This window comes from Cyprinus carpio, chromosome A6 (assembly GCF_018340385.1).
Source record: "Cyprinus carpio isolate SPL01 chromosome A6, ASM1834038v1, whole genome shotgun sequence".
Lineage (NCBI taxonomy): Eukaryota > Metazoa > Chordata > Actinopteri > Cypriniformes > Cyprinidae > Cyprinus > Cyprinus carpio.
The window spans coordinates 33,015,803-33,043,437 of NC_056577.1; the positions used below are offsets into that span (position 1 = coordinate 33,015,803).

The window sequence follows — 27,635 nt, forward strand, 5'->3', positions numbered from 1 at the left end:
CATAATAAAGGTATATTTACATTTATGTACATACTTATGAAGAACATGGGTATGAGTATGAGTATGAACATGAGTATAATGAAACACCACAACACTTCTAATGCAAATGAAAATGTACACACATAATGTAATACCTGAGGACATTTCTGCTGATAACGATATGATAGTGATTTATCCTTCTCTTTTAACCACTTTTGAAATGAAACTTTGGAAACAAACTGTCACTGTCCATTTCCAAGGGAACCTCACTGCTCATAATAAAAGGGAACTCTGCAAAAAGAGGAACAAAAATCATCATGTTTATCCAGTTAGGTTAAAACTAGTTTATAATTATTCTTTCACATTGGCTGGAAATCATATATTATATTTGATTTCAAGTTACTTTTTTACATCACAGTTGTGTGAGGCTTCATTCATAGCAATTTACTCATGTAAATCTACACTGTATGAACACTGTGCCTTCATAATGAAGTCATACATCATCATCATTTAAATGTGATAATCAGGATTTACTCTGTAACTTCCCTTGAAACATACATTAATAACTTTGCATACAGTTATGGGGATCATACTTGTGTTTAAACCATTGAGATAAAGTTTCTCCTTCACAATCACACATTTGTTTTTCCTATCACTGACTTGCATTGTTTTTATACTGAACTAAAGATATTTTCTACCCCCTGCTATTAAACACACAAACCTTTATGTACTCATAAATTTCCAGTAAGACATGATTTAGTGTGTTTTTAAACAATGTAGATTCAATTTTTGTATTTTTTATAAACTTTTACAAAATCATAAATAAATTATATATATATGGCTGATTTATATAGTATTAAAGAGTCATGCAAATGGACTTTTATGTCTGTTTTTCACGTTTTGCTTTATTAGTGTGGTGCATTTTCTAAACTTTAGCCCTTACAGTACAAGCATAGATCAATCTGCGTGAGCAGGACGGTCTCAGTGTGGTGGAGCTGCACGCGCGCGTTGAGGACTCGAGCAGTAGGAGGAGGAACTTCATCTCGCTCATTTATTGAATGTTTCTTCACATCAGTGCGCACTCGAGTTCGCCACACACACAGGGAGCGAGACACAAGAAGCAGTGCTCTCGATCACACGGCGATCTGAGCGCGCGCGCAGCCGGATCATTCAAAATTTCAAAATTCGAATGTAACAGCAGCGGCGAGATGCGACATTATATCCGTCTGTCGGCGCTTTGAGCAACGCGCGTCACGCAGGATGGAGAGGAAATTTTGCTGAACTTAAAGCAGTTGTTTGTTTTTTTTATTTGCTTTGCTTCAGACATGGTGAGTGCATTGTTTACTCACTGATATTGTCTTGTTGTGTGTTGTATTTGTCAATAACGAACAGGTAATACTTCCTGTCTTTATAATGCTTCGTACTATGAGTTATGTTGTTAGAAAATCTCTTAAAACCAGGAAAGTGCAGAGGGACGCGTTTGTTAACATTTTGAGGATGCTGAAAGGAGGGTTGAATGTGCAGATATCTAAATACATTCTTAAAAATAAAGTTTAATTTAGGATCACAGTAGTGTTATAGTGGTATGTCATGGGAGAACCTTTTTATTTTTTTTTCCCTTCCTTGTGCATTAAATGAAACCTAAACACTGATCTGAAGAAACAATAAAGAAACATCACTATTTTTAGAACCATATAAAAATTCAGAACCCTATAACTCTGTTTTTAAAGGAGTGCAGATAAAGGATAGATCTAGTACTGTATGCAGTGCATTGAGTATTTATGTTTTATTTAAGAAAAACAGGCACTTGCATTATTCATATTATTGATTGCATTCATATATATTGCAGAACACTTTAATCAAACAATGTAAAAATGGCTAAATTTAATCATGCTATAGTTTGAATTGAATAGAAGATTCTAGTTGAGAGGATTCAGTTTAACTCGAGGATTTTGAATAGTTACTAACTTCAGAACCTTCTGCTATATCAAGAGCTATATTTGGCTCTGTAGAGTAAAATAGATTTAAGATAGATGAATAGATAAAAAATCTGGATGTGTTATAGATTTATTTTATTATTTAATTTTTTTTTGTTTCTGGGTTCTTTAAATAATCTAAACATAATAATAATAATAATAATAATAATAATAATTTGTAATTCATATTTTAGACATTTCATAAACAAAACATTTTATGCAAACAGAATTAAAATTACTACAATTTGTATACAATTTGAATAAAATATTTATTTGTAAGTCAAAGTGTTCCAAATCAGGTAGATACACATTTTGTATTTGTAATCATTTGTATTAATGTAGTACCTATTTTTAAATCGAGACTTAAGCATCACACTGACCAAATGCACAAAAGGAAAAAAAATAAAAATAAAATGACGATCACACACTTTTGGGACCTTTTTCCATCAAAAACTAGTATCTGCTACTAAAGTGAAATTTAAAAGTGCAATGAATGTTGTTTCTATTTTTGTTTATATCATGGGAAGCTCATCATGATTAAAATGCTAACACGTTTTTAACCAATTTACTTGAGTTAAAATTCAGTGTAATATTGTTTCAGATCACTACCTGACATTGCAGTAGTTTTTAATGGGCCACTACTATTATCAAAAACCAAAGAAACTTTAATTAGTGCTATTCAGAACCGTCTTTTAAGACCATTGGACAGAATACTTTGTTTTTTAGATCTAAACTTCTGTGTCATTCTTAAATTAATTTTTGCTTCACTCTGTACAATCATGCTAATAATAATAATGTAATAGTAATGATTTTTAGTCTGATTTTAGGAGCCTTAGTTTATGCATACGTGTCTATTCACACAAGCAGATTTCTTTTACGAAATTTAGCTGTTTGAACTAAATCAATGGTGGATTTCACAGAGCTGGATGATTACTCTGAAATCGCCGAGGCGATGTTTAAAGTCAGGAAGCTAATAAGGTAATTTTAGGGTGCCTTGCTAAGCATTTTTCAAAGAGAAGCATTCATCGTCCTCGAGAAGCTCTCACAACCCCCTGCTCAATACATTCACCGCTTTGTTTCACGAGAACGCAGGGCACTGTTGCACAATTCCAAATTATTAACCATTCAGGTCCACAGAAGACATCAGGAATCGGATGCAGAGATCCAAAACCAGTTACAGATGTAGCACTGATCCTAAACGTCAATGCGTAATTCTACCATCATGACTTTGCAACACCACAAACAAGTCCAAGAAATATTGACTCATGCACGGCAACTCAGCAGATTCTGTTTTTCTAACAACATAAAATGAATAATATATCTCATTTGCACAGGCATGCAATGCAATTATCTTTGACTTTGGTAACTCAACATATTGTGATTATTTTGAAAAATATTGTGATATGATGAACATTTATCATCTGGTGATTTTTAAATATTAAAACTGAAAGAACAAAAGGGCATTACATTATTAAATTATTCATATTAAATTTAATATCCTGCTGCCAGTAGAAATCCAGTCCGTTCACACTTGATTCCACTTTAAAAGAACCAAATTTATAGAACTTAAGAACTTAAATTTATTAACCTATTAAATTCAGTCTCCTGCTGCTGATTGAAGTGGTTACTTTCCCGATCTGTTTAGATTTTAAAATAACCAAATTCAAACCTCTTTGACTATCACAAAAATTTATAAAAAAAAAAAAAAATGAACACCATTCTCTTTGCATTCACATTTCACATGCTTTGAAAATGGAGTCAGATCTCTTATTCTCAGTATGACGATGGAGATTTGTTGTATGTGCATTACACCATTTGGTAGCATGCAGATATTTTTTGTTAATTTATTCAAAGCCATTTATGGATAGGTCAGATCACAAATGAATTAGTCTGAAATCAGACATAAATGCACCCAACACTTATTTAGATTATTTTTCCCATTAAAAATTGTTATACGCACATCAAAGGTCATGTGCACAGGGGCAAGTTTGTTTTAAAGCTCTCGTTTTCAGTGTATAATAACATCAGGTCTCACTCTAAGCTCTCTTTCCGTCATGGTTCTGATTACTAACCCTAAGAAATTGTGAATAAGCTGCACAATTCCTGCTCGAGCAGGCAAAGCGAGGCCCGAGTTCCCCATCCTGAGACGCCCCCTCTTAAGAAAACACAAATTAATTCCTAAAGTCCTCTGTAGCCAAAGTTTTCTGGAATGATAAATATTTTCATAGGAAGCACAGCTCTTCCTGAGTTTATCAGCGCTCGGTTCATTACGGGCCGGCCGGTGTTAACCCCTCGGTTTTAGGGTGAGGCTGGAGGCCTTGAACTCCGCTTCTGCTTTGAATTGTCAACCGATCCTCTGCTTCCAGATGGAAGATAACCTTGCTCGTAATGAGCAAAATATTTAGCTAGCGCCCACAGAGGGATTCCCGAAGTCTTGTGAGTCTTGCGCAACTGGATGTGATCAGTAGCAAAGAGCCGTTGTCACAGTTAACACTTTGCCACATCATCAGACAGTCGCGACTGTGGCTCGGAGTCCAGGCCAATGAATATTTCACTGCTCAGGATTAAAGGTATGAAAAGCCTATAATGCAAATATAGGAAAAAGGAGCCTACTGAACAAACATGCATTTTAATAGTGCAAAATACTTACCAAGAATTTTTTCTGAATCTCTAGTCTGTCTTTTCCCAAAACAGCTGTTGATTTGAGTGTACAGGAATGCTTTAGCAGCGCAGTTACGGGCAGAGGCCCGACGACTCACTTTGATCAGACAATGCTCTAAATGTCTTTGATTACAACCAAACTTTCTTTTGTAAAGCGAAGAGACTGTTGTGATCAAATGTTGGATGTTTTGGGTGATTTGCATTACCTTTGAAGGTTTAAACATTGATTGTTGATTATGGTTGGCTTTCCAGACAAGAAATATCAGAGGATTTGTAAAACTGTGATCTGGAGGTCCTTTCTAAAATGGCTATTATTTATTTATTTATTTTTTTCGAGATAGGAATTATAGCTTTAAAGCCATAAAATATTACAGAGTATGTATACACACACACACACACACACACACACACACATACATACATATATATATATATATACATATATATATAAGTGTGTGTGTATATATATATATATATAGAGAGAGAGAGAGAGAGAGAGAGAGAGAGAGAGAGAGAGAGAGAGAGAGAGAACAACACGATCAAAAACAATATTTTTGCGGTTTCAGTACCTTTGCCAAGTTACTAGGGTGTTGCTATGGTGATCTGGGAGGTTTCTAGGTGGTTGCTTATTGCTCCGAGTGAAAAGTCTCTGATATTTACGTCTCATGTTCATCTTCATTGTAAATCTGTGGGAATTGCATCATTTGGTTAGTTCAGATCATTAGCCAAATGATGAGTAACACTAATAGTGATGCTTGACCTAACAAAAGACAATATACTGTGTGGAGAGATTGTGTATGTTAATGTGAATAGGAAGCAACATAGTTTTGTAGTTCCCTTTCAGTCTGTCTCACACACACACACACACACACACACACACACACACACACACACACACCCACACACACAGTCTTCCAAACTCCTCCTTTTCTCTACAGTCTTATTCAACAGCAGCTGGTTCTTCAGCAATTGCCAACCTTTAGTCCCTATCTTATATCTTAAGACACACACACACACACACACACACACACACACACACACACATATGCAGCCAATGTCACATGCATCACAGCCTTTTTTTATTATTTTCCCTTTTTATTTAGAACATGATGGATGCAAAGCAAAATATAACATTCATGCAACAAATGAAGGCTGATATGAAAATGACGTCATTACTGTTGATTGAGTGATGGCACCCAAGCAAAATGACGCAGTACATACCGTTATACCCTCCAGCGCTGATGCGAATAATGTTTATATTAGGATTTTTTTGTGACACTTACTGTGTTAACAGCTCCAGCAGTTGATAGTCAAGAACAACAAAACTCAACACTGCAGTCAATAACTTTTCAACATTTGAATGATTAAAAGATTTCAAAAAATTAACTATATTCTCTCTCATAATCGATTTCCAGGTGCCAACTGAAAAACTTGGACCATATACAATGTAAACAAATTAGTTCTCTTGAATAAGCTGAAATGTTCCTTGTATCTGCCACTCAGACACGTTTACACATGCTAACCGCCCTCAGGGCAAATGAGCAGGAACTTTTTCAACAGGTTTCTTTTATAAAGTCATATATCATTCAGTGACTGTCCACAACAATGTAAGCCGAGGATATTAGCACTTGCAGCTTGCCATGTTGCAAGGTTAGAAATTCAAGACTGCTAACTGAATAAACTACTTAGTCTTCCTGGGCTGCACACACATTATGTAGACGACTGTTTTGCAAGTCATGCGAAAGCTCAGGTTTTAAAATCCAAGTCAAACAAGCAGCAAACTCAATTTCAAAGGAATATTCCAGGATAAATACAACTTAAGCTCCACTGAATAGCATATACTTTAAACCAAAGTATAACATTTGTCATAACTGCAGTATGCATAACATTTGTCATCCTGCAGTATGCATGCTACGTACTTGAGGTGTGTTGTTACTTTTCTAAGCATCCAAGCTGATGATTTTCACCTGGTGGATGATAAAACTTGAATAAACTCTTTACCATAGTGACTTGGGCTAGTAAGAGATCATCAAAACACCCTAAAAACACTCTTAATTCAGTAAAACCACCCAGACAATCTTAGCAAATGAATCGCAACACACTTGCAGCGTGTTTCGAGCTTTGCAAATGCAAACACCACTCACAATTTCTTTAGAAGTGAAAAAAATCTAGCTTCGAAACTGGATGAAAAGCATGTTTGCAAGCCTGAAAGATGATTTTACCATTGTGAAAAAGAAGTACACTTTAGCTTGTGTTTGAAAAGATTACTTATAGAAATAACTTAAATTTTTCTAATATACTTTAAAAGAACTTGCTATAATATATGCTCACTGAAATGCATGTTATTTACAATGAAATAAAAATGTATTAAATGCAATTATATTATGGATTATGCAAAATTCTATTAAATGCAAGTAGATTTTGTCCCCCAAAATAGGACCTAAGTATATATTTCCATGTAATTTCATAATAAATTTGAAATATGATTAAATTGCACTGCCAAACATACAAGCATTTATGGTAAACTAAACCATACTTAAAAGTATTTTCTGTCAAAACTTGTATGTCATGTATTTAAATATATTTGTATACATTTGTAATGATGAAATTGCAATTTAGTACATTTCAAATTTTACTTTAAATGTTATATCAAATAGCACACTACAGTTAATCTAATCAAGTGCTTTAGTATGGTAGTCAACACGTCAAAATAAGTGTACTTCTTTAAAGCACAAGTGCATTTTTTTAAAGTGTGCTTAAGTGTATTAAGAAACAGTTGTGAAAGTGTACTGTGGCCTTTAATTTCATTATTGTATTATCTGCAAGCACAGTTTTTAAAAATATATACTTTCAACATCTGAAGTAATGAAATGTTATCTCAGAATAGCTGCTCATTCGTTGTGCATGTGATTTGCATGCAGTGAAAACACACAGCTCAGTCTCTCTCTGATGCACTCGAGCTGTTTTAAAGCAGTTTGAGCCTCCCGAATACAACAGGCCAGATGTGTTACCTGACCGATCCTCTTATAAGATGGATCCTGGGAGGTCCACCAGCTGTCCCCATCCATGACCCACGTCTCGGGGCAGTGCTCCGGGGGTGAAGGGTCCAGCAGACCTGGAGGCTGGCGGCAGTAGGGATGAGGGGGATGGGTAGGATGAGAAATTGGGAACCTATGGAACGAATGTCTGAACGGAGGGGGTCAATTACACATCAGTCGGGGGTTTTTGGGTGGGAGAGGGGATCCTTCCATACAAGCTGGCATGAAAGGTGGTTTTCTCCTCTTGGAGGCTGTCATGTGGAAAGCAGAGCCCACCATGGCAGGCGGTTAGTATTACACACAAACATGGTGGCCAGGAACGTGCGGCCGAGCCCAGGCTGGGCTTTTTAATAACAGAAGCCAATAAATTAAAAGTCTATCTGCACGATGGAAAACTGATAGCTTTCCGAAGCTTTTCCTCATGGGATTTTGTGTGTGCTCATTTGTTTTGCACTTTGTCTTTGCTGTATTTTCTGGACGACAAGTATTGAACAACTAAAAGGAACTTGGAAAGAATAGAATGCTTTAGAAATGATTCTTTTTTAAAAACAGAATTGTACGGCAGTTTATATAGTGTAGTAGTAAAAATGGGTAAATATGTCTTGATTCTGGCTGAAAAGCAACAAGTAACTTAAAGATAAAAATGTAAACATGATTCTTGTTTTAATACAGAATTTTACACGGCAGCAGTAAAACTGTGTAAATATGGACTTTCCAAAATGTATTTCGTGTATGCTAGCTCACTTTACTTTCTGCTCTCTACTTTAAAATACAGCATTGTCGTTATTCTGGCTGACATGCAAAGAGGAAGTTGGAAAGAATACAATGTTTTAGAAATGGTTCAATTTGAAACCTGTTCTACACTTTCTTTCCTGTATTTTCTGGACAGCAAGTACTGTCATGATTCTGGCTGAAAAGCAATGAGGAAAGATTCTTTTTTAGTACAGAATTTGCACAAGAGTTTATTTTATGCATTGGTAAAAATGTGTAAATATGGACTTTCCGTACTGTATTGTAGCATGCTAATCTGTTTTACACTTCTCTTCGCTGTATTTTCTGGACAACTAAATGATGCATTTTATGTTTATTTTATGCAACTGTACAAATGTGCAAACATAAAAATATAATGAAATGATAAAAATGTGTAAATATGAACTTTCTGCACTGTATTTTACTTTCTACTTTCTTGTCCAGAAAATACAGCATTGTCATGATTTTGGCTAAAAAGCAAAGAACTTCTCAGCAGAAAAGTTTTGCACAGTAAAACATTTTTATACAAAGAATAAAATGTTTTAGAAATTATGCAACGGTAAAACTGTGTAAATATGGACTTTCCACACTTTTGTGCGTGCAGTCCCGTTTATTACTTTTCTTTGCTGCATTTTCTGGGCAAATATTGTCATGATTCTGGCTGAAAAGCAAAGAAAAACTTGGAAAGAATGAGTTGTTTTAAAAATTATTCCATTTGAATACATATTTGTACAGAAGTTTATTGTGGTGGGACAGTAGAAACATGTAAATGTAGACTTTCTGTATGGTGTTTTGTGCGTGTGAAACCCGTTTTACATTTTTCTTTGCTGCATTTCCTGGACAACAAGTATTGTCATGATTCTGGATGAAAAGTGCATACACTACAAATACTCAAACAAGCTCTTTGCCACTCAGCAGAAAAGTTTTGGTTCAAAGATTAAATTGTTTAAGAACTGATTGATTAGAAAACAGAATGATACAATGGTTTAAGTTGTGCAACAGTAGAGATTTTGGCATAAAGTGAAAAAATAGTTGCTTTGTAATATCAGTTTGACTGTTTTGAGTCATATTTTGCATTTCATAAGTTGAAACTGTTTTTGCACTAATGTCAGACTTTGTTCGTTTTGAATAATCTTGAATAATCCATCAAATTCCAAATAAAAAGAGAAAGTAATCAAAGCGCCTCTTATTTGAAAACTCCTTAATTCCCAGATTTTCTAAAAATAGGGGGTTACTACATAGTTATGTAACGCACACATCATTTCTAATTGAATTCCCGGCATCTATCATAATTTATAGCATTATCGCTCACCTCTGTATTGTACATTACATCATTGTGCATATATGTCTTCATCGAGCCTGTGCAACACTTATCAGGGTTCCCATGCTCTGCAGTGTTCAAGCATTGATGAAATCTCTGGACAGTGATGTAAGCGCCGCCGCATCTCAAGAGACCATTACTAGGCTGTTACAGCCCCCCCATCACTCCATTAGCGAGCTAAAGAGCAGACGCGTGTGGCCGGCCGGCTTTATTTACGAGAGTCCGAGTTCAAAGGCTGCAGACAAGCTTGAGCCCCAAAGGCAAGCATCCACAGACGAGCTGTTCAGTTTGTGTGTGCGTTTCAAATAAAGAAACGCAGCTTAGCGCATCAATTGAAAAACTCCCACAGCATCCAAAGCCAGAGCCCTGAGGTTCAACACTATGCCGCAAATGAGCTAGAGTACTTCTGATGTTTGAATAAGACTATTTACCAAATGTCTATTGCATCACTGAACTATAGTGTGAGGAGAAGTGTGAGGTGAGGAGACTCAATGACAATCACTTTTCACTAGAGTTCACAATACGAAACTACTGATTTTAATGGAAAAGTCACATATTAAGAATACAGAAAAACACATGAAGAAAATTTTTGCCAGGAAAAGTGAAAAAAAAAGTAAAAAGTAAGTTTATAACAATGAATTAATTATTTTAGCTAGCCAGAATAAGTTTAATGTTTGGATAAGATTATTTACTAAATGTCAATAGCATCACTGAACTATAACGAGATGAAGTGTACGGTTTTGAGTCTCAACGTCAATCACTTTTCACTAGAGTTAACTATTAAAGGCCATTTACGCCACAGAATAAAAAAAAAAAAATAAAAACTGTGACTTTTTATCTTACAACTCACTGACTACAATTCTGTCTTTTTTGTTTTCACCACAGAACACAAAAGAAAAAAAAAGTAATTGCAACTTTTTTCTCGCAATTGCAAGTTAATACTTTTTCAAAATGTTGACTTTATATCTTGCAATTCTGACTTTTTTTCAGTCAGAATTTTGAGATAAACAAAAATCACAAGTAACTTTTTTTTACTATTTTTTTTTTTTTATTCTGTGGCAGAAATGGACTTGATTTCAATGGAAATGTTGCATATCAAGGATGTACAGAAGCAAAAAAAAAAAAATGTGCAAGTAAACGATTTGACACGCGGACAGAATTGTCAATAGTTTCTGATGAATATAAAATGTGTTCATATTGGTCTGCTGCTACTGCACTTGTTTTTCAACCTGCAATGCAGGTGTTAGCAATGATTTTTCAGGAAATGTTGAAATCAAAAAACTGAGATTTTTTTATTTTCTTTTTTTTGCAAATCAGACAGAAAGCAAACTCAAGCAGACAAGTTTTGCAAGGAAAATCTATTTGTATTTGTAAATTTGTAGCACTTTTTGAGATTACTCTTAGAAAAAAGGGTGAAAATTATGTTGTTGGTTTTTTTCAGAAATTGCGGTTGTTATAGGGTTGTTATTTTGTGTATTTATTGTATAGTGGCTCAGGTTTGATTTTCAGACTGACCCTCACAACCCTGACCCTCATATTAAACTGGGACACAAGAAAGCATTGCAAAAATGACACAATTCGACTTTCAAAAAACGACGTGGAAGATGGTCTTATTTTAAACGCCTTTGGATACATCCTTCAGAAAAATAAACTGAACAATGGACCCTTTTTACAGACTGTAACAATGCATTTCCACAGTTAATAACATTGTAAATCTTGTTAATTTTATTTTTTTATATTATATAAACAGAAACGCAATCATGGATTTTCTTTTGCTATTGGAGCAAATGGGAATGCAGGAGTTACATTTGTGGTAGTTTCCATTCACCACTATAGAAATGTAGCCCGGGGATATGTGAAAAGGGTCCATATTCTGCTCATTCTCATTTTTGGAGCTGGACTACCTGCTCCATTGATCCCTCAGCGAAACCCCGTGTGAGTTTAGAGGAAATGAAAGGGCAGATGGCTGCTCGCAGTTTGTCTGGAGTCATGCTGGAAATACAAGGGCTGCAGAAGTGCTGCATTGTTGTAGTGAGGTCACCGTGTCTCGCGGTTTCCCTTCAGGCAGTGCAGCGGTCAGCCGCGAACCCGCGCCCAGTGCCATATGGGACGTAGCCCTCAGCTACCGGCCAGAGAGCAGTTTGGTGGATTTGATTGAACGGTTTAGATCAAGGTTCAGGTTTGAGAGCTTGCTGTAAATCAGACAGCCATATGGCAAAGCTACAGCTCATGATTCATTTCAAAGACAGACAACCTGCTCTCTTAACCCGGTCATAATGATCCTGTCAGGACAGGTCCAGAAGTAAAAATCACATTTGTTTTGTTCATAGAGGAACTGATTTTAAACTATAACTAATAGACTGTTAAAGACAGAACAACTCTGAGCTTCGAGCTTGTTCATTGGTATATGCTTTTCATGAAGACATCATCATTTGTTAGAGATCCTGGTGAGAAACTACATTACCCATGATTCTGCAGAGAAAGTTTCAGTAATTTTGTTATGTGCTTTTGTCATTTTATTCACTTTTTAAGCATTTCTATTTATTTTCTAATTATTTTAGTATTCAGTATATTTAGTACTTCAACTTTAATTTTATTTCAATTAGTTGCTAAGGCAACATTTCTAATTTTCCTTTTTTAATCTAATATTTATATTTTATTATATTTTAATCAAAGAAAATTATTTTAATAGAAAAAAAATAATAATTTAAAAAATTTAACTTCCAAAGCAATTATCATGTTCTTCTAGTTTAACTTGAAGTGATAAAATAACTAAAACTAAGTTTTTAATTGTAAGTTTTTATCCAAAATTTATATTTTATTCTATATTAATTAAAGAAAATGATTTTTAATAGTTCGGAGAATCACAGGCAAATAGTGCCAAAAACACTCAAGTTCCTGAAGCACTAAACACTCTCAAGGTATATATAGTAGACTAGTTGTCTTTTATTTGCGATTCTTCATGGGATTGTAGTTCTTTCCCTCATTAAAGCTGTTAAGTTCACAGTTTTGAATCTTTGATTTGAAGCAAAAACATATTTGAAAATCTGCAAAAAATAAAAATAGACAAAGTTTGAAATGTTGGTTTCACTTGGTTGGTTTGGTTCATGACTTATCATTTTTAAAAATCTCAATGGAAAAAAATGCTTCCGTGACCAACGGCAAAGGTACAGCTGCTTCTGAGTGCTTCATCATGTGACCAGTTCATCAACAGGTTTTCCTTCAAGACCACATTGGTGCTGGGTAAAAAGAAATGCACATGTGACAGTGCACAGTGATGTATGATGTAAGGTGTTGTGTTAAATACGATAGCCATGAAAGACGCCAACGCTAGCAGAACAGCGGCGAGGCCAGGTGAAGCGCTCTGTCCCGGCCGTGCCCCGTCCCGGGTTTGTTTTAGCTCAGTTTACCACTGTGAAAGGGGGTAGAGTGTTCTTTCCCATGCCCTCTCGCTCCGGGACACGCTCGTACCAGGAAACACACTGCGCATCACAGGAACTCTGGGAGGAAGTCAGGACTCCGCTGGGCGGCCTGCATTCGTCTCTCTCTGGCCTCGTTTATTTCCTTGGGAAAGGTTTTGTTAGGAGTGGTGCGTCAGCAGGTGTGAGAAAACCATCAGTGTCAATCGCTGCATCTCTGACCTGGAGAACTGCTCTTTGTGTTTTCTGAAAACAAGCAGACGTGTGTGAGAGCGTGTTTATATGAGATTAAAGGGATAGTGCACTCAAAAATGAAAAAGTCAGCTACTCACCCTCATGTTGTTAGAAATTCATGTTATTCAGCACAATGTTGATCCTATTGTACTATTATATATTTTCCGCCATTGGAAAACTCATATCGATCAAATGCTCTCACACATCATTCAAAAGTACTATGCATTTCTTAAGAGCTAAAACTTTTGAAATGGAAAAAGTTCCACCTTAAACACATTAAGAAATGTAATTATTTCAGCTTTGCTGCCACGTTGATATGTTTCTTTAATCAAAAGTATTCCGTACGGTAGTGTCGCAACTGTTTACTGAGAAAACAGAGCGAGAAGCAGCGATACATTGTCTCTGTTTGTTTTAAACATTCGCTGGGTGCCACCCAACTGCAGGCACCAAAACATCATTCACCTCGCTGCTGTCTGAACTGTCAGATTAATTAAAAAAAGAGCTGAATCTGGCATGTCCCGATCTGCGTTTGAGGTCAGTCGCACATGTACATGCCCACTCTTGCTCTCGTTTTGGCTCTTATTTCACCATTTTGCTGCCCTTCCTTTCCATCTTTGCTCCTGACAGCAGCTGCTCTCTTGATATTGCTCACATCGAGCGTCTCTCGCCCGGCCGACAGATGGAGGAGCCCTGAGGGAGAAACAGGGAGAGGTTTAGAAGAAGACAGTAGCTTTTTGCTTCTTTTTGTCAGAAGCGACCTTACGGCAAGCGTGTGTCTTAGTTGAGACAAGAGCCAGGTTTTGGCAGCATGAGATGTTTATTCTGGTACCGCAGTAGTAGGGTTATTATCGATAACTAAAACTAAAATTAAAACTTACACAAAAAAATAAATAAAATAAAACAATATTTAAAAAAAAAAGTTATATACACTTTTTAATATTATTATTATTTTTTTTTTACTTATTTTATTTCAGTTGCCAAGGCATAATTTCTCATTTTCTTTTAGTTTAACTAGAAATAATTAAACAACCATAAATTAAATAAAAGTTAACAAGAACTAGACATATTTAAAACTGTGTTATTTTAGTATGAGATAACTATTATAATTTTTTATTAATATTTTGAATCTGTTTTTATTTTGGTTTTGTTTTCGGTTTTTTGTTTTCATTTTAATTAAAATGTTAGTTATTTTATTTGTGTTTTTGTCATTTTTAGTAGTTTTGTCTTTATGCTTTTATGTATTTTTATTTCCATTTTAGCTTTAATTATCTTAGCACTGTTAAACTAAATTAAAATGAGAAATGTTGCCTTGGAAACTAGCTGAAATAAAACATTTCAAGTAACGAAAATGTATTTGTTTTTCATTTTTGATTCAGTTTTATTATATTATTATTATAATTATTATATTATTATTATAAACCTGATTTAAAAAAAAAAAACTATTAAAAATTACAAAAACACAATAAAATTACAAAAACCTCAACTAAAATGAAAATAAAATTCTAAAAATAAACCCTAAATCAAAATTCAGTGAAAAAGTCAGTGATACTAAAACAACAATGCGCAGTAGTTTTCTCAAAAGTTAATGTGATATAAAAGCAAATATGATCATATTTCTCATAGACAGCAATAAGAAAACAAATACAGACTTTATTATATGACAGGCACAGTTTTCTGTCCTGTGTTGACATGTTTCCTTTTGAAACAGGAAGTTGAGGTGGGTCATATCACAACCAAAATCAGAGATCTCAATGCAAACTCCAAAATGTCTCATCAGATTCTCACAAATGAAAATGAATCACATTCATTTTAGCTCAGCTCTTATTAAGGTTTCTAAAATTTAAGCTGAAATGAAAGGTAACTAAGAGCAATAAAATGTTCTCTAGGTTAGTAAAAAAAAAAAAAAAAAAAAAGGTCATATGCAGTGTTTCACCTGTATCTTGTCTCATTTGTATTCATGCAAACCATACCAATACACATGTACCACACTTTGCCATTACCAGACCAGAAGAGAACAGGGACAGTTGCATTTCTTACATTTCAGGCACAATAACAACCCCGGTTATTCGGCCATCCTGAACTTCTGGCATGCAGTTCTGCCTGCGGTTTACGATGCCAAATTACACCAGGTTGAAGAAGCAGGTTACACATTGTTCTGTTCCAGGAACACAGTCCTACCGAGCCGGTTTATACAAACAAGTGTTTCACTGTTGTCTGTATCTCAGAATTCTAATTATGTGTGTTTTTGGAAACCACAGGTGCCTCGTCATTGAGAAATACTGTCTGTTCACCTTTTTGTCCCTGTGCAAGACACGATTAGACATGAATTGCACTTTGTGCATTCTTATGTTCTGGTTCCTTTTGCATATTTTTTACTTTGGAGATGCGTGATGTTGGACTGAAGCCCGGTGTGCTTTTTAGGTCACATATTTCTGACAAACAGGTCTGTCTTTTTCAGGAGAGCTGACAGCTGAACGTGTGCAAGCGGAAGTACAACGACACACAGCCACAGGTCTGCACACTTCACAGTTTGGATTAAATGAACTTCCTCTAGTGCATTCAGGGTGGTTCGGATAGAAAATGTTAAAAGTGTTTCTTTTATTCACAGGAGCCATTAGATCTACACATTGGGTGACATTTTTAGACCATGTGAGTGATATTACATCTATTTTTATTCACAATGGGCTTCACTTGTACACTGCAAAAATATGTTTTCTTAATAAATATTCTTATTTTCCAATAAAAAATCTAAATCATCATCCTTAAAACAAGATGCATGCACTTAAGGAGCAGAAAGTGCAAGATAAAACTTGTTTTCAGGAAACAAAAAGTGCATTTTTCTTACTCCATTGACTGATACAAAAAGAAGCAGCTCATGAGAGTCATTCATTCCTGATTCCACTTAATTATTCAAAATCCTTAAGGATTCCATTAAGGAATCTTTGTTTCAACAACTGATAATTCATCAATTAGAGACCAAGTCATTTGTTTGATTCATTAAAAAGAACCAGCTAATAAGAGTCATTTGCTTTTCAATTGGTTTCCACTTAATGATCAGATTCCTTAACAGTTCGAATAATGATTCTTTTACTTTTGAAGAATTGATGACTTATGGTTTTGAGATGTATGTACTTGAAGAAACAGCACAACCAGCCTCATATACATCGATTAATACAAATCAATCAATCGCGATTAATTGTATCCCAATTAAAAATTTGTTTACATAATATATGTGTACAGTATGTACTGTGTATATTTATATGTATATATAAATACATACACACGTATATATTTAAGTATGTACTTGTATATATATTCATATATGCTTACATATACTTAATATTTTATATAAATATTAATATATTTTACATATATTTCTTAAACATGCACATGTATGTGTGTGTATTTATATATACATATGAATATACACAGTACACATGCATATATTATGTAAATGCAAACTTTTATTTTGGATGCAATTAATCACGATTAATCGATTTGACAGCACTAATAAGCTCATAAGAGTAATTTGTTTAAAAAAATAAAAATAAAAATTAAAAAGGCATTCGCAAATTGGATTCTGTTAATGATTCCGATAACAATTCCATTATCGATTATTTCCTTTTAGTAAATTTGAGGAATTGAAAATTCATGAGTTTGAGACAGGGTTATTATAATTCACTAAAGAGAGAGAGAGAAAAAAAGTTATTTGAATAAAATAAATGTTAACTGAAATAAAAATAAATAAATATTACATAAATATTATTCTTATTTTATTTTCAAAGAAACTTTTCTAATTTTTATTTTGTATACCATGATGTATTAATATAAAACTGAAATTGAAATAAAAATGTATAAAAATACAGTATATAGACATAAAAATAATGTTTATATGTATATAGCAAAAAAATCATGTTTATATTTAAATGAAATAAAAACACAACCTTGATATTAATAAAATTATAAATATTAATAAAAGTTAATATTAATAAAAAATATTAATAAACACCTACCTCAATTATAGTAAAATAACACTTGTTTTTAGACTGTCAGTCTTTCTGATTAATCCATTAAAAAGAACTGGTTCAGCTTGTGTTGTTAGTGTTATTGAGAACGTCACAAAAGAAAGATGTTATCCATTTATTCTTAAGATCTGTTTCTCTAATTACAACTCTTTGCTTTGACAGACCCGCTGTCCTCAGTCATGGCTGCTTACGGACAGACACAGTACAGCCCTGCGTTACAGCCGGCCGGTCCGTACACACCGTACACACATCACACACAGGGCTACAGCATGACGTCCTACAGTGAGTGTCATTTCACACCCGCCCTAAGTAGTGCACATCACTGCTGACCTGACAGCTGGTCGTCTCTCTTTCTCTCACCTGATCAGATATTAAAACAGAAGATGGTTTGAGTCATTCACCAGGACAGAGCAGTCTGCTGGGATACACGTCCAACTTCAGCGGCACTCCACCTGCTCAGACGCTCTACAGTTACTCTACACACGGTCAGTGTCACAACCGCCTCTGAAAGAGCCACGTATTATCATTTCATGTGATAAAACAGTTTGGGTAACAATTTTGTCTACATGGTATTTTAGAGGTTGGAATGAGCAATAAAATATCGGAAATATGCATTCAGTCACTTTGCATGCAGAGGAAATAAGGACAAGTGGTGGGCAACTTACCTTTAGTCCCCCTTTCCTGTTAGTGCGTGATCTGCTGCCCCTAACATAAACACTGAGTGAATTATTGCGGGAATTATTTGATAATATATGGATTTTCTGAGCATGTAAATTCAGTAAATATATCTAGTTGCCAAAAAGTATCTGTCGTAATTTACATGACTGTTCAGTTAAAAAAAAATAACATTCTCTATATGTAATAGAATAACTTTAAAACGTAATTTGAAAAGGAATTTTAGTTTTTGAATGACTATATATATATATATATAAAACAAAAATGTGCACACTACTGTTAGTTTGGGGATCTGTAAGATATTGTTTTTGAAAGAAGTGTCTTCTGTCATCAAGGCTGCATTTATTTGATCAAAAAACAGTAATAATGAGAAATATTATTATTTATTATATTATTATTTCAAATAACTGTTTGCTATGTACGTATATTATAAGATGTCATTTATAGCTGTGATCAAAGCTGAATTTTCAGCATCAGAAATCATTCTAATATGCTGATTTGCTGCTCAAGAAACATTTCTGATTATTATCAATGTTGAAAACTGTTGTACTGCTTCATATTTTTGTGGAAACTGTGGTACATTTTTATTTTCAGGACTCTTTTGAAAGATCAAAAGAGAATGTCTTTACTGTCACTTTTAAATAATTTAATTCATCCTTGATGCACAAAAGTATTAATTTCTTTACAAAAATATAAAATAAATAACATACAGACAGCCTGTCATTGCCACAGAAAAATCTCTGACATGGAGATGGCATGATGCTAATGTAGCCATGTTGGAAATTGCTTACCGAACAGTCAATTATACAGTTTAGCATCATGCAAACATATTTGACCAATCAGAATCGCATATCCTAATGGTTGTGTAAAATATTCATGAACATTCTAGTTGATAATATTTAACTACACAATACAAAAGAATACACATGGTTCTGAACATCTATGTTGGGTTGACAGTTAGCAAAATCCCTCCCAACACACACACACACACACACACACACCTGTTCCCCATTATCCGCGGTCTGGCTCCTGGCGTCAGGCGTCTCTCTCTGCTCTCTCAGGAGGTCAGAACCTTTCTCCGCTCCCCTCCGCAACACGCCGACCATTGGAGGAGTGTGTTAGTGTGATCTGAGCATCGGACAGCCGTCAGTCCCCCCTCTTCTGCCCACAGTCCTGATTTTGGCACTGCAGTGTGAAATTGACCGTTCTCGGTCAAGGTCAAAGGTGAAGTGGCACCAGGCACGTTTTAAGGGTTAAAGGAACAGAATTATTTACTAGTCATCATCATTTACTCTCCCGCATGTCGTTCCAAAGCCTGATGATGTTTCTTCCGTGGAACACAAAAGGAGATGCTTTGAAGAAAATTGGAAGTGCTTTTTCCATGCAATGAAAGCAAATAGTTGCCACGGGCTGTCCAGAGACAAAACAAGGACATCGAGGGTGAAAAAGCAACATAAATGCAGATAATAAAGTCTTATAAAGCCATATGGTAGCTTTGTGTTGCCTCTGAAACTAACTGCAATACTTTTAAGCACTGAAATGACTAAATGGAAATAAATAAAAATTAAAACTGAACTAAAACTGAAATTAAAAAAGTTGTAATATAAAAAAAAAAAAGGAAACTAATAAAATGACAAAATTGCATTACAAAATGAAACTTAAAATGAAAACTGAAAATATAAACATTTTAAATAAACAAAAACTGTAATAGTAACTACTATAATCAAGCCAAACGTGTGAATGATATTAAGTGCTACAGTGGTAGGGAAGGCTTTCGGGGAATATTGATTGAATATCAGTTTATTCCTCACACAAAACTGTTTTCAACATTGATAATAATAATCAGAAATGTTTCTTGAGCAGCAAATCAGCATATAAGAATGATTTCTGAAGGATCATGTGACAGTGAAGACTGGAGTAATGATGCTTTACATCACAGAAATAAATCACATTTTAACATATATTTCTATAGAAAATATTTATTTTAAATTGTAATAATATTTCACAATTTTGCTGTTTTTACTTTATTTTTAAATGCATCCTTGGTGAGCAGATCGCAAGTCATAATGCACAAGACGTCTACTTCCTGTCTGTCTAATTAGCATGATCAATGAGTTATTAGTGCTTTTGCAGATAATATAATCTATTACGTATTACAGTGATTTACGGTAATTCATAAGCGTCCCGAGACATCATTTACTCTAAAATTGTCTGCTCGTGAAATGGATGGATTTCTAATGGGTCTGGGAAAACGCGCTTACTACGTCTCACGCTACATCTCGCCGGTCTCGTTTGATTTATAGGCGAATTCCAACAGGAGACCCGCTGTAGCATGAAATAAATAACCCTTCTCCGGGTGCCAAAGGTCCTCGCGTTTCACCGCTGTGGAGAAAATCAGAAACACGGCCCCGGCGTTCGCCCACTTCCCTCTCTCCCCCTTTGAAGACTTTTCGCTTGCTTCCTTGGAGATTTTGTGGTGTTTTGACAGAGTCATTTATCTAGGGCAGGTTTCAGAAAGCCAACGAGCAGGAATATGAAGGGAACGAGACAGAAAAAAGGGAACTAGACAGGCCTGGAGAAAGACATTCAGACTCTGAAAGTCTGATAACAGAGACGGATTTGCTCTGGGCTCCACGCTGCCCTTTCTCACCTCAACTGTTTTCGGAGTCATAAATCAAGCAGACTTTCTCTGAACGCTTTAAACGTGTCTGTATTTCACCAGCCGTCCACAAGCCATTCCTCGGCCGCTGCCTGTCGTGTTTCCTGCGCTGTGTTTGTGTTGGATCGTGTGCTTTGGAGTGTCTTTACCACAGTCAGCTCGAAGTACGCTCTTAAACTAGATTTGTGCTTCTTTTCCAGGCGGCAACATTTCTTCTGGAATTTTCCAGGGTGCTAACAGCATCACAGGCTCAACGCCATTCAGTCCTACACAGCAGGTGGGTCAAATTAGGAAAAATGCCTCACGCAGCACCTTCACTGATGGACTACAGCCAGCCTTGATATACTGTTGAAGCTTTGCAAAAAAAAGTGGCATGACTAAAATGATAAAACCATGGCATTTTTAGTACATTACAGTATCAGTTGACAACCATGGTATTTTAGCCAACCATTAATGAATGCTACCATCGGGTTTAGATGGTCCAGAAATGTACAAAACGAGACATAGAAAGTAGTATGTAGTAGACTGAGATGATTCATTCATGTCATTGTCTCCATCAGGACTTCTCAACATATTCTAGCTACAGCCAAAGTCAATATTCGCCATACTACAACACACACTACAACAGCCCGTACATCACAACCAGCAATATCACACCCTCAGCCATCACCGCGGCGATACCCTATCAGCACACAGATCATCCTGCTGTATCGACCAATCACAGCCCGGAATTACACACAGGTGAGCTCTATTGTCAGAAACGATGAGATTGAAGTATATACGCAAGTAAGTTTTTTTTTTTTTATATTAGGTATACAGAATGCTTATTAAAAATAGTAAGACTATATAAATATATATATATATATATATATACATATATATATATATATATATGTATGTGTGTGTGTGTGTGTGTGTGTGTGTGTTAAAGTGTTATGTGTTTTTTTTTGTGTGTGTTTAGGTAAGAATCACCCCCTTTAAAAGAATCCCATTTTGTTGCTTTGCAGCTTGAAATGAAGACAGACACAGTTTGTGTTTTATCCAACTGTATTTACTCAGTGCAACTTATAATATCCAAGTGAAAGATACATGCTAATATAAAACTTTCAAGACTATTTGCTTTGGTATTGAGATATTTGGTTGCATGTCTGTATGTATATGACATGTCATCACGTGTGTGTGTGTGTGTGTGTAACAGCAGAGTACCACACTCCCACGAGTCCTCTGACTCCAGGAAAGGAGCAGGAAGGCGCTCCAGCGAGACGCAGCTCAGATGTTAAGCTGAGAGGCAGGAAGCGGGCCAATGACCCCGTCCCCCCTCTGGACTCTGACATTGAGGTACAGATGCAGGCCTTCACGGTGTCCCTTACACAACGCCTTTCATTAACATTCCTGTGCTCCGTACCGCAGGGATTACTTTCACATCCGACCCAGAGTTGTGCAATGATGTCTGGCAAAGACCTCATTCAACACTCGGAGGAATAGACAATGAATTTAAACAGATAGTTCACCCAAAATTAACATTTTGACACAATTTACTCACCCTTTTGTCATTCCAAACCTGTATGAGTTTCTTTCTTTCGAACGGACTTTTAGCAGAACATCCAAATTAATCTTTTTCATACAATAAACAAATGAGGACTGATCAAAAAAATGACCAAAAGCACAATGAAAGTTTCAAAACTCACACAGGTTTGAACAAAACGGAGACTGAAATAAAATGACACATTTATGTATCCGTTGCCCTATTGATTCTATTGCATGTATTTCTTAATTTTATATGATAAAATATCGATATGTGTATTTGATTACCAGACAAAGAAAACTGTCAAATGTTTATGAAGAATGGATACAGAGCATTTTCCTGTCTGCCCATAAGTTGTGAAATGTGGCTTAACCGACTAAAATGATCAGCCGTTATTATCATATACACAGCACTGAGATAACATGCAGTGTTTTTGGAGTAAACACTTTTCTTGATGAGTAAGCAGATTATATTTGTGCTCATGCTCATCTCGTGTGTGTGTGTGTGTGTTGGTGTGTAGAGAGTGTTTATTTGGGACCTGGATGAGACCATCATCATTTTCCACTCACTCCTGACGGGGACATTTTCCACACGCTTCGGCAAGGTACAAACCTGTTCTTCCACTCGCACCACTGAACTTTACACTGCTTCAGCTTTGGAAGACAATACTCTGTTTTATTCATTGACCTTTTTTGTGGTATGTGTAATTCTATTTAACAGTAACAGTATAAACCACAAAAAAAAAATATAAATGTGTGTGTGTGTGTGTGTGTGTGTGTGTGTGTGTGTATAAATATATGCCTTATATACTTTTTGCCTTATATACACTACCATTCAAAAGTTTGGGTTCAGATTTTATTCTTTTATGCTCACCACGGTTGAATTTAGTTGGTCATAAATACAATAAAAACAGTCAAATATTATTTGAATTTAAAGTAACTGGTTTATATTTGAATATACTTCAAAATGTAATTTATTTCTGTGATCAAAGCTGAATTTTCAGCATCATTACTCCAGTCTTCAGTGTCACATGATCCTTCAGAAATCAGTCTAATATGCTGATTTGAGTTTTTCTGCTTCATAGTTTTGTGTAAAATGCATGTAATTAAAACACATATTTTGTAAATGTCATTACTGTCACTTTATCAATTTAATGAATCCTTGCATTTAATGCATCCTTTAAAAAATCTTACAGTGACCTAACTTTTGAATGGAGGTTTATGGATCCTATATACAGCAGAATTTGTTCATATCACTTTTGTTTGATTTTAATCCATTTAAAGCCCTAAAAGTTAGCAGAAGCAAAAGTCCCTCGTGATAAATTTTTCACAATAAATAAATATGTTCCACAGCTGTTTTAGAGTAACGTCGTCAGCAGACAGTAAATGCGGAAGAACTAAATGAACAGTGAAAGATATAATGACGCTCCTTCAGCTCCAGACTTGCTATTTGGCCGCTTTGATTTGAATGACGGCTCATGAACTTTCTACGCAATCTCCAGGCAGCTGATGAGGAAACAATGGTCATGTTTCTTTTTCTTGGCCCGCTATCTATTTTGAATTCCCACGATCCCTTGCGGATTTGACGTGACACATAAGAGACTGAGAATCGCCTGGCCGTCTCGAGCGCGCAGATCTCTGGACTTTTCTTTTTGAGGACTGCAGAAATGTTGCCGTGACTAATGTGTCTAATTTCAGATCCAGGAAAAAGACTCCAGAGTAGCTTATTACTGCGGCAGGAATCCACTGGAGATAGCAAATCAAAGAAAACATCCAAATGAAACTGAATTTGGGCTTGAGTTAAATAAGAACAAGTTTTGATGTGTGTCATGACAAAGCCGCTTACGGTCAGACAAAGAGCCGCGATTGCGTTGGCTCAGATTTCACATCTTTAAGTAACAGGATATTTAACTCGCTTTTTTTATTATTTTTTTTTTGTGCTTTATGTCAAAGCTATAAGCCCACCACTGTAAACAGCCTGTTTGGGTTGATTGGCCCACAGCAAGACTCGACCTACTGAATACAAAACCTCTCATGGTGATGAAAGACGCCCGTTGGCTAATGTGTTTTTTAAGCTGAGGTAAAAGTCAGAGGTTATTGGAGGTTCTTTCCCAATAGGATGTCATTTGTCCTTGGTGAATATGTATGTACTGTATGTACACATGACTTAACATCTGAATATGCACATAAATCTATGTGTTTTTTTTCCCAGTAAAAAAAATAATAAAATTATAATAATAAATGTAAATAAAAAAAGAATACAAATGAGTATATAAATGAATGTAATTGCATAAAAATAATCAAAAATAGCAATCTAAAAATTATATGTGAAAATTATAGATATATAGTTTTAGGAATTGTATTTTAAAGAAAATAAATATATTTATGATAAAAATGAATAGTGAAAAATGAATGAATTTTTGTAAAATTACATTATTACATTACATTTAAATTACATTATTTTAAACATTTTCTCATTGTTTTGATGGTACATTAAAACATGAGCATACATATTAACACTGCTGTATATGTATATGTACGTGTGTGTGTGTGTGTGTGTGTGTGTGTGTGTGTGTGTGTGTGTATCCATGGTAAACTTACACATGAGCTGAAGTAAATTTTGAAAGATTTTCTATTTTAAAATTATTTTTCTTTCAATCTAATTTGATCATATTTACAATATGTTTACAATAAGTTTCAAATGCATTTTGGCCAATATATATATATATATATATATATATATATATATATATATATATATATATATATATATATATATATATATATATATATATATATGATATAGATTATTATATTTTTTTTTTACCATGTTGAAACTTCATTACGGTCCTTCCTAAAATCCTTTCTCAAATGTTCAGTCGTAATTCTAAAGTGGTGCATCTATTATTCTGTGTTGGAATACCACCTGTAATAAAGTCGTCCATTCATGACGGCAGATTAGGGGTTATTATCTTCATTAAAGCAGGACCAACTCGCAGCTCCTGTGCTGACAATGGTTAGGCGGAGAGAAAGAGCTGTTACGCAGTTAATCTGACACTAACCTCTGGCTGACACATGCAGCTTGATCCGCTGCCAAACGGAGGAGTTAGCGGCTAGTTACGTAGCTGCCATAGAATGGGAGCGCACAATGGCTTAGCTTGTGTTAGCATGAGGCTTCACCTACAACATGAAGAGAAAATAAAGAGAAATAGCTGTAGTTTGACACGCTTCTGATTGAAAGCACAATGACTGCGCTGAATGATCAACATTCTTGTTGGACAAAAAAACCTGTTGCACCACACGCTTCTACTCTCAGTGAGATAATGTAATCATCACCTGTCACTTCTGTGGAAAGTTAAAACCAGGTATGAAAACTAATTTGACGTGCTTTCTATGTTTTGATCCAGGACTCTGGCAAGGCTGTTTCTCTGGGCTTGTGGATGGAGGAGATGATCTTCAACTTGGCTGATTCACGTCTGTTTTTCAACGACCTGGAGGTGTGCAAAACATCAGAATCCACAAAACACTTAGGATTTAATGCCAAACACACTTTTTTTGCACTTTAGCATTAGATGTATATTTAAATAATCACAAAAAATGGTGCCTATTATAAAAATACAGATAAATTTAAGTTTTATAATTTAAGAAGAAAGAGCAGAGAGTGATATGTATGGAACATGGTTTCCACATGGGATAAAAATTTAACTAAAAAAGGGAATTATCTCATAATTATCAGAAAAAAACTCAAGATATAAACTCAGTTGTGACATTCAAATATAAAATAAGTCGTAATTGTGAGATTAAATCTTGCAATTACCTTTTTATTTTTTATTCAGCAGCATTTAAAAACGGAATTGAACTCAGAATTCTAAGGGGGGAAAGTATTTTTCTCAGAATTGCAATTTACAACTCAGTTATTGTTACTTAAAATTCTGAATTGTGAGGTTTGTAATTTTTTATTTTGTAGTTCTGAGTTATGAGGTTTGGGTTTTGATTTTTAAACATGTATTTACCTTTTTATTTTATCTCTTTTCCTTGGCAGAAAAAAGCTTATATAGATATGAGACACGAACATTGATGGCCACTTCATAAATAAAAAATATTTAACACAGAATGTTGTGATTGGCCAATCAGAATCAAGTATTCCAGAGAGCCACGTAACAAACTTCTCTTATTGGTAGGAATCTGCTCCTCTTAGGTTGTCCAGTAGAACACCTGTCAATCATAACGCTCTACATATTCCCCACATGTCATGTCTTCATTTGTTAATCGTTTTTGCTCATTTGATGCCATTATGACAACAGTAGTCTCTCTTGCATTATACATGTTCTACCGTATTTAATTTAGTTCCTGCATTTTTTGTTTTTTTTGTTTTTTTTGTTTTGTTTGTTTTTTTGTTTTTTTACACATGCATGTAGTATTTGTCACATTAAACCACCCACACAAAAATATGAGGAACAAATCATGTGTCCTCATGTTTTTGTGACAGCTGAAGAAACTGGCCGTGCTGTTTGTCACAAATATGCAGCAAAAGAAACAGCTAAATAATTAATCAAAAAGACTAAATAAAATAAAAAGGTCGCGGTTGCAAATGAGAACCTGTTCTCAACCGATTAACCTGGTTAAATAAAGGTAAAATAAAAAATAAAATAAAAAACCATTCAAAGGTTTTCAAACATTTTTTAAAAGAGTTTAATCATTTAATTCAGCAAGAAATCGACATTAAATTGATCAAAAGTGACACTAAAGATATTTATAATGTTTCACAAGATTTCTATTTCAATGCTACTCATTTAAACATGATATTCATCAAAAAATCACGCAAATAAAAATAAAAATATTGTGCAGCACAACTGTTTTCGACATTGCTAATAATCAGAAATGTTTCTTGAGCAGCAAATCAGCATATTAGAATGATTTCTGAAGATCATGTGACACTGAAGACTGGAGTAATGATGCTGAAAATTCAGCTTTGATCACAGAAATAAATTACATTTTAACAAACATTCCTATAGAAAATAGTTATAATAATGTAATAATATATCACAGTTTTTGCAGTATTTTTGATTAAATGAATGCAGCCTTGATGAGCATAAGAGACTTCTTTAAAAAAAACATTAAAAGCTTGCAGACTCCAGACTTTTGAACAGTTGTGTATATAAGGCAAAATGCATCTTTACGGGTGGGGGGTATGAAATATCTATTAGTTATTGGAATTCAGTACTGTTTATGCATTAAGATGTCTGTTCAACAGTCCGTGACCTGACAGTAAATGTGTGAAAGACCTCGGTTTGCCCTCTGCATGAAGAAAGGAGGGATTAGATTCTCTAAAAGCTTTCGAGGAGGTGCAGCAGAAACCCTGACAACACCTGAG

At 34.9% G+C, this 27,635-nt stretch overlaps 1 protein-coding gene and 1 long non-coding RNA gene across 3 annotated transcripts in view; one reads left to right on the forward strand and one right to left on the reverse strand.

Moving 5' to 3' along the window:
• Positions 1-1,019: 1,019 nt before the first annotated feature.
• LOC109057630 (eyes absent homolog 2-like) overlaps positions 1,020-27,635 on the forward strand; it is a 35,253-nt gene continuing 8,637 nt past the window's right edge. The window contains exons 1-10 of one of the 2 annotated variants that reach the window (XM_042759089.1): positions 1,020-1,307; positions 15,837-15,890; positions 15,987-16,027; positions 17,566-17,685; positions 17,772-17,888; positions 20,938-21,014; positions 21,298-21,478; positions 21,939-22,075; positions 22,783-22,866; positions 25,669-25,758. In XM_042759089.1, coding sequence (XP_042615023.1) covers positions 17,583-17,685; positions 17,772-17,888; positions 20,938-21,014; positions 21,298-21,478; positions 21,939-22,075; positions 22,783-22,866; positions 25,669-25,758 — 789 coding nt within the window. In that variant the 5' untranslated portion in view covers positions 1,020-1,307; positions 15,837-15,890; positions 15,987-16,027; positions 17,566-17,582. Of the gene's footprint in view, positions 1,308-15,836; positions 15,891-15,986; positions 16,028-17,565; positions 17,686-17,771; positions 17,889-20,937; positions 21,015-21,297; positions 21,479-21,935; positions 22,076-22,782; positions 22,867-25,668; positions 25,759-27,635 lie in introns of both variants that reach the window. The other variant, XM_042759088.1, reaches the window with a different exon arrangement.
• Positions 19,085-25,737, reverse strand: LOC122145382. The gene is made up of 3 exons (XR_006160314.1): positions 25,598-25,737; positions 25,324-25,441; positions 19,085-19,488 (listed from the first exon to the last, which is right to left on the reverse strand). It is a non-coding gene; the product is annotated as an uncharacterized LOC122145382 (long non-coding RNA).